Below are 13,071 nucleotides of genomic sequence, written 5' to 3'. Positions count from 1 at the left end.
TAAAATCCTACTGTCAAGTTTCTCAAAAACCCACCCTTTTGCTAATCTTAATTTTCTTCAGCAGAAAGGGCTTGGCCAGGGGTTGTGGTCCGGCTTCCTTTAACAGCTGAAAGGGTTGAGGAGATAACAGAATTAGAATTGCAAGTCTTTTTTAAGGGAGCATTTGATGCAGTCAGAGTCATTTAACAATGGCGTGTTTACACTTGAAACCCGATTTAATCTAACCCGAGTCGTCGTTTGGGGGCTCTCTCCGGAAAACTAATCTGATCAGGGCCTCGCCTTCATTAGCATGAGACAAATCTTCCAAACCTGATTATTTGCACTTAAATCGGTTACTGGGCCTGAAGCAAATTTAATCATGCCAATGAAGGGACTCGATTGAGTTTAATACACAGTCCTCCACTAAAATGACACTGAACTCCTGTGTATGTTTAGTTGGATGTAAACCCCACAATGCCCAGTTTTTGGAGGGGAGGTGTTACTGCTAGGTTAGTGCGCAGTTTAAACCGATTTAAAATGTCTGTTTAACAAAAGAATAGTTGCAGCCTGGGCTGTTGGGTTAGTTGAAAGCGTTCTTGAGTGAACGGAGGTTTAAAAGAATGTTGTGAATCTGCAACCTGCGCCCCCATCCGCCAAAACGCATGTGGATCTTTTTTTGGAGCGAGCTGCGAGGTGTGCTGCTTATTTCCCCTGATGAAATAGTGGAGCAATAATCCCCCGAGCTAATTTTTAATCCGAATTCTTTGGGCATCCGAACAACTTTTGAGAGTCTAGATACAAACGGGCCGTGCTCCCCTCCTTCTTCTACCAACTCTTACATACACAGGTAAGCGTTGCTGAACTCAGTAACCTTCACCTCCCTCTCCTCGCATCGCCCCAAGTCAGCGCCCGGGAGCGACGCCAGATTCCCGAGTCTCGTGACATCTTCTTTCTTCACTGCCTCCTGGCCCTGCAAACTCTCGTGCTTTTTAAATACACGCTGAGATCCTCAGTCCTCCTTAAACTAGCGGGCTGCGGTTGTGCGCTGCAAATCCGGCGTTTTTACTCGGGAGTAAAAAAAAAAACCCCTCCGCACTTGCTTCGCAGCAAACATGCAAAGGAGGTTTAGGATCCCGTCCAAATCTCTCCAGGGAACCCAACCGACTTAAGTGCAAAACGGCTTGCGGGAAAGCGTTCTTCCAAGCACACGCCCCGCCAGAATTTGCAGCAAATTGGGGCGAGGGGCGGCGTTTGCACTGCGAAGGCGTCGCTTCCGAAACGGATCTGCGAAGTCTTTTGGCTTGCACTCCCTAGTCGGAAGTGAGCCCCGTTAAAACTCGACGGGGCTTTACTCCCAGGTAAAGAAGTGTGCAATGGAAAGCATTGCATGTTCGTCAAATTATCCACACGAGCGGCAAACCGCCAGCAGTGAGCTCTCTAGACGGATTATATCCCCTAAGCAGCTGCTTTTTCTTTTCTTTTTTTTTGCAGTGCGGAAGAAACCGGGGCGGATCCTGAACAAAACGCTCCCACACACCCCAAAAGGACAGAGTTTGTGTGCAGGGGTGTGTGTGTGTGTGTGTGTGTGTGTGTGTGTGTGTGTGTAAACATCAGCCAACGGCCGCCGACTAGACGGCAGCGCGAGGCCCCGATCCCTTGCACGCCTTACTCGCAAGTAAGCCCCACGGATTCCAAAGGGGTAGCAAGCTTGCGCACCGGCCTTGCAGACGCCGGCTAAGGCGCACGGAAAAGCAAGGCAGCGCTTCTTCCCCGGGAAAGTGCAGGGGTGCGTGCGCACGCAATAGACACACATATACACAACCCAGCACCTCTGCAGGGCGCGCGGCTGGCTCGCCACTACACCTCCCGACTTTTACTATGTTTACTTCCGCCGGCCCCGTGCGGCGGGCGCGCGTAACGTAAAGAAAGAGGCGGCCGGGCTGAATTAAACCGGCCCAGCGTCAGCTGCTGCCGTTACCGCCCCTCCTCCCCGCGCCTTTAACGCAGTGCAGAACGCGAGCGAGCGAGCTCTCCAAGCGCTGGCTGCGGGCGCGCCTCTTGCAAAAGGAACCCCCCTTCCTTCTCTCCCCATTGCTTTTGGCCAGCCCGAGACCCCTTCCCCAATCGGCCCCCCACTTCTGGCCGCCGGTTTCCGAGCATTTCCCCGCCGCTACCCCCGCGTGGAGCGAGGGAGCGAGCGGGGAAGGCGGCACCCCCCTCCCCTCTCCAAGGCGCGCGTTTCCTCCTCCTCGTCGTCTCCTCCCAGCTCCTTGTTGCAGCCCGTATGCAAAGCTCGGCTCCACAGTTGGCGGGAAAAAGGAGGCGGAGCGCTTAGCCCTGCAAACCTATAAAAGGCCTGGCGCGCCGGAGTCATCACTACTTTGCTTTCGCAGAGCCGAGGGGAGGGTCCGGCTCGGCTTGGGAAAGGCGCCGCCGCCGCCGCCGCTACTACTACAATCTTACTACTGTTGCCGCCGCTGCCGCCGCCGCCTTTGCGGGGAAGAAATAAATAAATAAATACCCCACCGAGGGCGCGCGCCTGTCCGCCGTCACCCCGCTGCGCGCGCCTCGGCGCGCCCCCCTTACCTATTCCTTCTCTTACATCCCAAGGCGCTGCTCCTTTTTTGTTATAATTAAAGGCTTATTTTTTTGGACTCTTGAAATCCGACGCGCACTACCAAGAACTCTTCGAACCTTGGCTTGCTGCATCGCTCCCTGGGATTTACAACCGAGATCTTTGGACGGACTGCTTTTGCTTTTCCTTTTTTTCTTTATTTTTTTTTGAGGGATTTACAAGGAAAGGGGGGCCGAGCAGATTGCCGTGCCCCACTTGGCTTTTTTTTTTTCTTTTTAAACCTGCGTTCGTTGGCTCCCCTTTTCTCATAGATATATCCGCAACGTCCCAAATAATCGACCCGCTGTCTTTTTTAGCCGGGACCTGGGAGGAACCGGTAAGTCCGGCCTTTTGAATTTTTTTTATTATTATTATTCTGCCGGGATCTCTCTGGCTTGCTCTTTCTTGGTGCGAGTGTGGATTTTTGTTTGAGAGGCGGGATATCTGAATTTCGCTTAGGCGAAAGTGATCGGCTGTCTCCAGCGTGTCCGAGAGAAGCAGCCCGGCACGCATTTTATTTATTCCTCTTTCAAAGGAGGCGGGCTCCCAGCGAGCTTTGAGAAGGGGGATGTTGATGAGGAGCTAATTTTGCATTGTTAGGACCGTAGTGGACCTAGATTTCTTGGGGGAAGCGTCTTAGATATACCGCTTCTTCTCCTGTTGAAGCTTTGCATTGAAATTGCATTTGCAAGCTGCTGGTAATTTGTTCTTGCGCTTCGCGCGTGGAGAGGTTGGGGTGGGGACCCAGTTTCAGGAAAATTGGGGGGGGGGTCTCTCTCTTAATCTGCCTGCCCGCCCCGGGGGGGAGAGGAGGGGAGGTTCATGTGTTGCGCGGTCCTAAGAGGACTCTTGCAGAAAGGTTGCTTCCAACCCGTTTTGGGAGGAAGGAAAAGGGAGACCTTAAGAGGAAACATTCCTCTTGGCGGACGCAGGAACCTTCGCCAGGGCGCCGCCTGGGTTAATACCCCCGGATATACTCCAGCGGGGCAGGCGGGGGGAGGTACGACGGTACCTCGGGGCGCTTGTACTCCAAAGGGGCGGGGAGCCGGAGCACCGCAGGCTCGTGGGGGCGGCAGGAGATGGGAGTGAATCCCAAGTGGATTTTTTTTTTTTTAAGGTGGCGCCGGTTCGAATCCCGGGGACTCTCGGATTGAGCCCTGATACTCATTCACAGAGCAAATTTATGCGTGTCTCGTCGGGGGTGGGGGGTGCCTGACGGGGCCTCGCTTGGCGTGGGTGACACTAGATACCGGATCCTTCTCTCCCCCCCCCCCCCGTGTCCGAGGTATAGGCTCGCAATGCACTGTGCGTTCCGGACAGCTCTCCCCGCGCATTGCGATTTACGGTGTGGGGCTGCCTGGGGTCCACGGGTGGGCGTTTTGTTTCGGAAAGGAGGCGGGAGCCGGGCTCTGGCGAGCCCGTTCCTCACGTCGAAGGCGGTTTAGCCGACTGGTAGAAGGGAACTCAACGAAGCCGCCTTATCAGCGTCGGAAGCGGAGGGCGCGTTGCACTGAACCGAGCGGGGAAACCTGGCGAGGGTGTCGCCGTGCGCCTCGGCTCTCCCAGCCGGGATGACCCTCGTTAACTTTGGGGGGCGCTGCCTTCCTGACTGCTCTCTTAGGTAACTCGTACTCCCCGCCCCCCATTTGCAGGCGTTCTCATGCGCCTCGACGGTTGTGCATGCAGACGCGGGGTAGTTAGTCCGGGTTACTTTACCCCGCTATTTTGTGTGTGTAGTAGGGTTTTGCGGAATCCTTCGGAGAGGGCATGCATGGGATCGGGGCCCCGCAGCTAACCGGTTCCCCGTCTTCTCCCCGCCCCTTTTAGGCACTGTCCCCAGCCACCATGCCTCTGACGGTGCCCAGCTTCAGCCGGGCATACGATTACGACTATGACTCGGTGCAGCCGTACTTCTACTTCGAAGACGAGGAGGAGAACTTCTACCTGACGGGGCACCACCGCGGCTGCGAGATGCAGCCGCCCGCGCCGTCGGAGGACATCTGGAAGAAGTTCGAGCTGCTTCCCACGCCGCCTCTGTCGCCCAGCCGCCGCTCGGGCTGCTTCCCGTCCAGCGCCGACCAGCTGGAGATGGTGACGGAGCTGCTGGGCAGCGACGTGGTCAACCAGAGCTTCATCTGCGACCCGGGCGACGACGCCTTCGTCAAGTCCATCATCATCCAGGACTGCATGTGGAGCGGAGGCTCCACCGCCGCCAAGCTCCAGCAAGTCGTCTCCGAGAAGCTCGCCTCCTACCAGGCCGCCCGGAGGGACGGCGCGGCCGCGGCGCGCAGCGGCAGCCTCCCGCAGCCTTCCCCGACGGCACCCGCCGCCGCCGCCGCCGCCGCCTCCTCGGCTTCCTCGTCCGCTGCCTCTTCCACCGCCGCGTCTCCCAGCAGCGCCTACCTGCAAGATCTGGGCGCCACGGCTGCCGAGTGCATCGACCCGTCCGTCGTCTTTCCGTACCCGCTGAGCGACAAGCCCCCCAAAGTCGAGGCCGCCTCCCCGGAGCCTAGCCCGGCTCCCTTGCTGGTTCAGGACACGCCGCCCACCACAAGCAGCAGCAGCGACTCCGGTGAGTAGCAGCGATACTGCCCCCTCTGGACAGCCTTTCTTTTTTTCGGGGGGGGGGGGAGGTTAGTGCATTGACTGCAGTGACCCTAAATATGCGGGTGGGGGGGTCCAGAGTTGGAGAGGAGGACTAAGCAATTTCGGGGTATGGGGGGGGGAGAGCAAGGCTGCACTTAAACGGTAAGGATTAGAAAGGCATGAAATATTGGGTGTTGGCCAGTTTCCAAGTCGTTAGGGGAATTGGAAAGAGGGGTGAAGCCACTTTCCTTTCATACAGACTGAAGGTTGCAGCCAATGCTGGCCCTCCTCAGAGTAGACCCATTGAGATGAATGGAGGTGGTGGACTTGGTTCCATTGATTTCATGGGGTCTATTTGAGGAGAATACCTAGCTGCATTCCACCTTGAGGCTGTTCCCGCCCTGCTGCCTGCTTACCTGGGAGTAAGCCTCATTGCACTGTGCACTGCAAATCCCCCTGCAAAAGTATCTGCTACACTGTCCAGGCCCAAAGTTACCTGTAGGGTTCGTTAGTTACCTCCTGCTGGCCCTCCCACAGTCCAGTTCTGCAGCCAACTTCACCCAGGGCATATGGAGTGGTCAGCAGGAAAAGAAAGGTGCGGTGCAGTCCTCATTCTAGCCATTCGCCATCCCTGGCCCCTCCTATTGGAGGGTTGCGTGTTTGTGAATGAATGTTCCCATTGTGCAAATGGGAACACTGATCCTGAGCGGGGGAATTTATGCTTAAGCCCTAAGACTTGGAAGGATTTGAAACCTAGAGATACGACTGTTAAGTCATAACTGCATCCTATCCAGGCTTAATAAACTGTGGAGGAGAGAGGGAAAAACTCTTGCTCTGTGAAGTTAGGTTTGGCTGTGATCTTCAGTAGTGACATACATTTTAAAAGGAAAACTCTGTTCAGAGAATAAAAGGCCTTGACTCTCTCCTTTACCTGCTTTGCAAATGTTTTGGTATCGGGGACTTTGGGTGGGGGGGCTGGGGAGAACAGCTAACACATTATTTTTTTCTGGGTTTGTTCACACTGGAACTTCTGTTTAACCTTTGAGATAACTTAAATCCTAATGGAATGCGTTGTATTTCTTTTACGCCACGCACTGGCTGATAGGAATATCTTCGTCTTTCCTTCTCCCCCCCCCCTTCCAATTTTTTTTAAAAAAATAATTTCAAGTTCCTCCCCCTTTTAGCATATGTGTGTGTTCTCATCTCTTTTTCTCCTTCCTTTTAAAAAAAATGCCACGTTAGCAACACACATGGCTGGGCTTCCCAGGAATTGAATTTCCTGGAGAAAGTTGACCAGGGAGGAATGGGGGAAAGGAGGCAGCCCGTGCTGCTTAGATTTCATAATGGGGTCAGGGCAGGTCGTTGGAGCGGGAATTTTAAACCCACGGGCTACCCTGTAATCAAATATATCTCCTACTTGTATTTCCCACGTGGTGGTGGAGAGTAAACTGAGAGTTAGGGAGCGCAGTTCAACAGGTGCAGAGAAATTTCTGGAGTGGAATAGGAGAAAGTTTTCAAGGTGCTCCGAAGAATCCCAGCCTGCATGTTGTGTAAGCTTTTAAGGGTGCGGCTGCATCGCCTTCAATGCTGTCACTCTCCTGCCTTGAGCGCTTGCATCAACCTGTCCCAATTCTCACAGTGCATCTTTTCCCAGCGCAAGCAGTCATGACCTCCTGTAGGTACCAGGCTTGACACGTCATGTGTGAACAGGGCCGTTGGGGGCATGGCCAGCAGCCGTTTTGGAGTGCTTTGCCAGGAATTCCTGCCTGCCCTAATGGGGATCCTCCTGTTCTTAAGATCTGTTTGTGGGGGCAAGCTAAGGGGGTTTCCTTCTGTGGGCAAAATGCCGAACCAAACGCTCGCCTTCTGTCTTTGGTGAACTGCTGTTCCAGAGTTGTGCAATCCTGCAATTTCAACATAGGGAGATCTGAAAGCCAGGAGACAGTTAACAGTTCTCTGAGGAGTGCAATGCCATCTAAACAACCATCTTTCTTTCGTTGCATAACAAAATTACAGTTCCCGGCAAGAAGGGGAGAATGCAGACTTGCTCCTGAAAGCAGAGCAAATATTTTTTTTCCCTGCTTGGTTTAAGGCAGGGTTTTCCCAGCTGTTTTTGGACTACAACTCCCATCATCCCTAGCTAACAGGACCAGTGGTCATGCATGATGGGAACTGTAGTCCAAAACCAGCTAGGGACTCAAGTTTGGGAAACCCTGGTCTCGTATAACTGTAAATAGGTTGTTGTTGTTTTAAAAAAACTTAACCTGTTTTGTCTTGTGTTTTTCTTTTCCCCCAGAAGAGGAAGAGGAGCAAGAAGAGGAAGAGGAGGAAGAAATTGATGTGGTTACAGTAGAGAAAAGGCAGCCCACGTCAAGGAAATCGGAGTCCGGTACGCACAGGAAGCCCCACCACAGTCCCCTGGTCCTCAAGCGGTGTCACGTCCCCATCCACCAGCACAACTATGCTGCCCCTCCGTCCACCCGAGTCGAATACCCGTCCGCCAAGCGGCTAAAGTTGGACAGTGGCAGAGTCCTCAAACAGATCAGCAACAACCGCAAATGCTCGAGTCCGCGCACCTCGGACTCCGAAGAGAACGACAAGAGGAGGACGCACAACGTCTTGGAGCGCCAGCGGCGGAACGAGCTCAAGCTGAGCTTCTTCGCCCTGCGAGACCAGATCCCCGAAGTAGCCAACAACGAAAAGGCCCCGAAAGTCGTCATCCTCAAGAAGGCCACGGAGTACGTCTTGTCCATCCAGTCGGACGAGCACAGACTGTTAGCCGAAAAGGAACAACTGAGGAGGAGGCAAGAGCAGTTGAAAAGCAAACTCCAGCAGCTCAGGAACTCTTGTGTTTGAAAACAAAAACGGAAAATGGGGAAAAAAGGGGAGAGATCGTGTAGATTGGGATGGACATCGATCAGGGGGAAAAAAGTATAAGAACTTTTGTGCTTTTTTAAAAAACAAAAACTATGTACTGATGGACTCAACAATGTGTGAAAAGCGGAATTGTTGCAATTGCATGCTCGACAACTACACAACCTTGGCCTGCCCTTGGTGAGGGGCTGGCCGGAACCTCAAAACTGCCTCTGAACTGATAAAACTTTGGGCAGAAATCTTCATGCTTTGGGGGATGAACATTTCCTCTTAACCTTTTTCTTTTTGTATTTAAAGCGTCCCATCCCCCTCCTTCCTTTCTTAAGGTGATTTACAGGTGACGCAGAGTTCGTCACTGCATCTGTAAATATATTTACGCAGCCTAATGACCTGTACATATCTTTATTAAAAAAAAATCTTTATAGAAAAATTTAAAGAAAAACCTGCAATGCTTAGTCGGTTGTGGCAACTGAATTTATAATTGTCTTGAACCTTTTCGTGCCATAACATTTCACAGAAACTTTTGGTCGTTTTTATTTAAGTATCTTTTTGTCATTTTTTTTAAAAAAAGGAAAGAAATGATTTTATTTTGTGTTTCTAGATAAATAAAATATTTGCCCTAAATTGTAAGCAGCTATGGCTTGCCCGTTTTCCTTGGCTGTTGGATTTCTAAAGGTCTAATTCTCAGGAAGTGCAGCAACGAGCCTTTTTTTCAAGCCAGGGTTTCCCAAACTTGGGACTCCAGCTGTTTTTGGACTACAGTTCCCAACATCCCTGACCATCTAAGGATGATGGGAGTTGTAGTCCAAAAACAGCTGGGGATCCAGGTTTGAGAAACTCTGGTTTAAGCAATGGAAGTGTTTGCCTAATTTAAACCTGGATAGCTCAGTTGGTTAGAGTGTGGAGCTGAAGGTTGCAGGTTCGATTCCTGCATTGCAGCGGCTGAACTAGGTGATTCACAGGGTCCTTTTCAACTCTACATTTCTATAATTCCATGTGGCTGAAAGCAGTGCCCTAATATTGCATGGCTGAACACCGGATCAGTGGTAATAGCTTCCTTAAAACATGGCTCCAACCAGCTCACTATTCTCTGCTCACAAGCTGGAGAGCCTTGTGGGCCCCCTCTCAAGATCTTTCTGAACTACAGCTACCATCATCCCTGACCAACAGCCATATTGGCTCAGGCTGGTGGGAGTTGGGATCCTCTGTCTAGATTTCCCACCTCTGGGTTACACTGCCTGTGTGTCTCTGCAGCATCAGACAATAAGCCCTTCCCAGTTTTACGTAAACCAGGCATGGCCAAAGAAAGTCCTTTTGGGCAGCCTAATCTGGCCCTCTGGTCGGTAAAGGTAAAGGTACCCCTGCCCGTACGAGCCAGTCGTGTCCGACTCTAGGGTTGTGCGCCCATCTCACTTAAGAGGCCGGGGGCCAGCGCTGTCCGGAGATACTTCCAGGTCACGTGGCCAGCGTGACGAAGCTGCTCTGGCGAGCCAGCACCAGCGCAGCACACACAAACGCTGTTTACCTTCCTGCTATAAAGCGGTACCTATTTATCTACTTGCACTTAGTGGTGCTTTCGAACTGCTAGGTGGGCAGGAGCTGGGACCGAAAGACGGGAGCTCACCCCGCCGCGGGGATTCGAACCGCCGACCATGCGATCAGCAAGTCCTAGGCACTGAGGTTTCACCCACAGTGCCACCCGCGTCCCTTTCTGGTCGGTAAAAGCCTGGAAAAAGGGTCAACAACTTTGGTCGGCCCTCACGGCCCTTCACTTCATCAAATGTGGCCCTCTTTGAAAAAAGTTTGGGCACCACTGATGTAAACAATGGTTTCTGCAAGACCAGGCACTGTGCGTTCCTGTATTTACACATCATTTGCATGCCATTTCCAGCACGCTTCCAATTAAAAAAGATATATAGCAGGAAGTTATTATCCTGTCAGCTGTTATGCAAACCAAAACCTCTCACATACAATGTGTGTTCTTTTGCCCTAGTGGACTGTGGTGTATTTTGGGGGGGAGGGCACCAACTGCCAAATGTTCACAGAGAAGAGGGATTGGCTGCTAAACCACACCATGACACACACACACACACACCCAGCTAAGAAAAATGGCACCTGTAGAGGGGAACTTTGCAATACATGATTTTAACCTGACTTGAGATTATGAAAGTGCTTTGTGACCGTTGCATCTCTGGCTGAGCCGAGGATGCTGGGAGTTTTAAGCTGGCACAGGAAATTCCTCACTCAGCCACAGATCCTAATCATCCCGCTGCATCTTGTTATATGGCGATTCCCATAAAAAGGTATAATATACTCTCTTAATAATAATAAACGGACTTTAAAACAAAGGGCTTGGGGTTGCCATCCACCGAAAGCGACTGCCAGTTCCTGCTGTGTGCGCTTTTGATTCCAGGAAGAATAATAATAATAATATTTATATGCCACCCCTCTGACTGGGTTACCCCCCAGCCACCCTGGGTGGCTTCCAACAAGTTAAAAGGGGACAGGAGAAACCATGAAACTCTGGCAGTGCACTGCATGATGAAGCCCGGAACCCGGGTTCATATTGTGCACATGGATGTAGAATGTGTCTCTCTCCAGCTCTTGCTGAACTCCCAGCCCATGTTGCCAATAGTCAGGGATGATGGGAGTTGTAGTCTAGCAACTTCTTTAGGAGTAAGTAAGCAGTTAGCACTAGGCATGTGCATACTTAGAAGGGAGTCCTACGATATGCAGTAGATGTTACAGCAGGCGGGCTGAAACTCTCCCAGTAAGTTTCCCTTCTTCATTTCACCCTTTTTGATCTGCTGCAGAGAGGGATCTCTCTTCGTATAATAGCGTTTCTACCCGGCTGAAGGAAGGGACACTAGGAATCCTAAATAAATGAACAGTTTGGGAGGACTAACCTGTTCAACTGGTTGAGGTGGCCTGAGTCACCCCAGTAAATCAATTTAATTCTCATGTACTTCAAATGAGAGAATGCTGCTGCTGCTTTTTAGGCGATTGAACTGCATCTGTGTGCGCTGTAGGGTAAAAAAAATACAAACTGTTTCCATGGCAGTCATTCTACAGAGTTTTGCACGCTTGTTTCTTTCGATGTCTAAACTGCTTAGTCGCAAAGCTCTCCCTAAGTGTAAATAAAATGGTAGATAAGACAGCTAAAAGTCTTATCTAAATGAGTTTTATTATTAAACTATATTCGCTGTTAAAAGTGAATATGGGTTGATAATATGTCTAGGCTCGCTGAAATTTTTAAAATACTGTAAATAAATCACCATACATCTAAAGCAATATAGATAAAAAGGGCCACCCTGTTGTCAAGTGGCAGAGAGTTCCAAAGCACAACTGCAGCCACATTAAAAGATCAGCGCCTTGCAAATCTTTGGACGTTCCTCACAACAGCCCTGTGAGGTAGGTTAAGCTAAGAGATGGTGACGGACTCCAGGGTTGACTGAGCTTCATGGCTGAGTGGGGATTCGAACCCTAGTCTCCCAGGTCACAGTCGAGCACTCTAATCCAGGCTTCCTCAACCTTGGCCCTCCATATGTTTTGAGACTACAATTCCCAGCATCCCTGACCACTGGTCCTGCTAGCTAGGGATCATGGGAGTTGTAGGCCAAAAACATCTGGAGGGCCGAGGTTGAGGAAGCCTGCTCTAACCATTAGGCCACACTGCCTCTCGTATAGAGGGGGCTCCTGCCTGCAGCAATGGAAGCAGAACGTATTCATCTGGTTAATGGCCATGATTTGCTGCTTTATTCTAATCTCCCACCTGAATCAGATCCCCAGCTTTGCTAATATAAAGAGAGGACCTTTTTTCCCTTTCCATTTGTTCTCTGCTTCAAGGGGAAACTGTGTGTTCTGAACACACAGAGAAAAGGTGGGAAGAACCTTAGAGGTGCAGAGATGGTTTATTTATAAATACTGCTTTTCAGCCCAAACGCCTTCAAAGCGGTGAGGAGCGTATTAAAACATAAACAGGCCAGGGGAAGTTGGATAAAATGTCGTGAAACCAACTGAATCAATTGCATGGACAGAAGAATGCTGTTGCCAATTTGGAAATGTCTAAAAACTTGGAGAGCAGCTGCCGGTAATATTGAGCTGGATGGAGCAAAGATCTGACTGCTATCCCAAGAACCCAGAAAAACCAGAAACCAGAACCGACAATGCAAAAAAGAAAAGGGGCCCATCTGCACTATACATTTAAAGCAGTATCATACCGCTTCAAACAGGGCTTCCCCCAAATAATCCTGGGAACTACAGTTTTTTGAGGGTGTCGCTGTGGGTTAAACCACAGAGCCTAGGGCTTGCCGATCAGAAGGTCGGCGGTTCAAATCCCCGTGATGGGGTGAGCTCCCGTTGCTCAGTTCCAGCTCCTGCCAACCTTAGCAGTTCAAAAGCACGTCAAAGTGCAAGTAGATAAATAGGTACCACTCCAGCGGGAAGGTAAACGGCGTTTCCGTGCGCTGCTCTGGTTTGCCAGAAGCGGCTTAGTCATGCTGGCTACGTGACCCAGAAGCTGTACGCCAGCTCCCTTGGCCAATAAAGCAAGATGAGCGTCGCAACCCCAGAGTTGGCCATGACTGGACCTAATGGTCAGGGGTCCCTTTACCTTTACCTTTACCTTAAGAACGGTTAGGAGACACCCCCCCACACACACACACTAGTTACAATTCTCAAAGGGGTTTAAGAGTCAATTCCCCTCCCTGGGGAACTCTGGGAACTAGGGGTCCCCTAACAACTCTCAGCACCCTTAAGAAACTACGGTACCCAGGATTGTTCTGTGGATGCCATAACTGTTAAAAGTGGCATGACGCTGTTTTAAATGTTTAGCACAGATGGGACTCAATCTGTTTCATGCGTTAAGATCAGGGGTCCGCAAACTTTTTAAAGCAGGGGTCCAGTCCACTGTCCCTCGGACCTTGTGGGGGGCCAGACTATATTTTGAAGGAAAAAAATATGAACGAATTCCTATGCCCCACAAATAACCCAGACATGCATTTTAAATAAAAGGACAC

General features: G+C 51.0%; 1 protein-coding gene across 2 annotated transcripts; it reads left to right on the top strand.

The window, feature by feature from the left end:
• Positions 1-2,616: 2,616 nt before the first annotated feature.
• On the top strand, positions 2,617-8,683 carry MYC (MYC proto-oncogene, bHLH transcription factor). Of its 2 annotated transcripts, none has more exons than XM_081873279.1 (3): positions 2,617-2,930; positions 4,421-5,165; positions 7,476-8,683. In XM_081873279.1, exons 2-3 carry the CDS (start codon positions 4,439-4,441, stop codon positions 8,033-8,035), a joined length of 1,287 nt encoding a protein of 428 aa, XP_081729405.1. In that variant the 5' UTR covers positions 2,617-2,930; positions 4,421-4,438; the 3' UTR covers positions 8,036-8,683. The 2 variants fall into 2 exon arrangements, with proteins under 2 accessions (XP_081729405.1, XP_081729404.1); XM_081873278.1 differs by lacking the exon at positions 2,617-2,930 and adding an exon at positions 4,030-4,214.
• The last annotated feature ends 4,388 nt before the right edge of the window (positions 8,684-13,071 follow it).

Source organism: Podarcis erhardii, assembly GCF_964252035.2.
Source record: "Podarcis erhardii genome assembly, chromosome: 8".
NCBI classification, from domain to species: domain Eukaryota; kingdom Metazoa; phylum Chordata; class Lepidosauria; order Squamata; family Lacertidae; genus Podarcis; species Podarcis erhardii.
This window is presented reverse-complemented; position numbering and strand designations above follow the sequence as displayed.

Coding starts and splice junctions, on each gene's coding strand:
- MYC (XM_081873279.1), top strand. CDS start 4,439: ATGCCTCTGACGGTGCCCAGCTTCAGCCGGGCATACGATTACGACTAT. Junction 5,166..7,475: donor AAGCAGCAGCAGCGACTCCG/GTGAGTAGCAGC, acceptor CTTTTCCCCCAG/AAGAGGAAGAGGAGCAAGAA.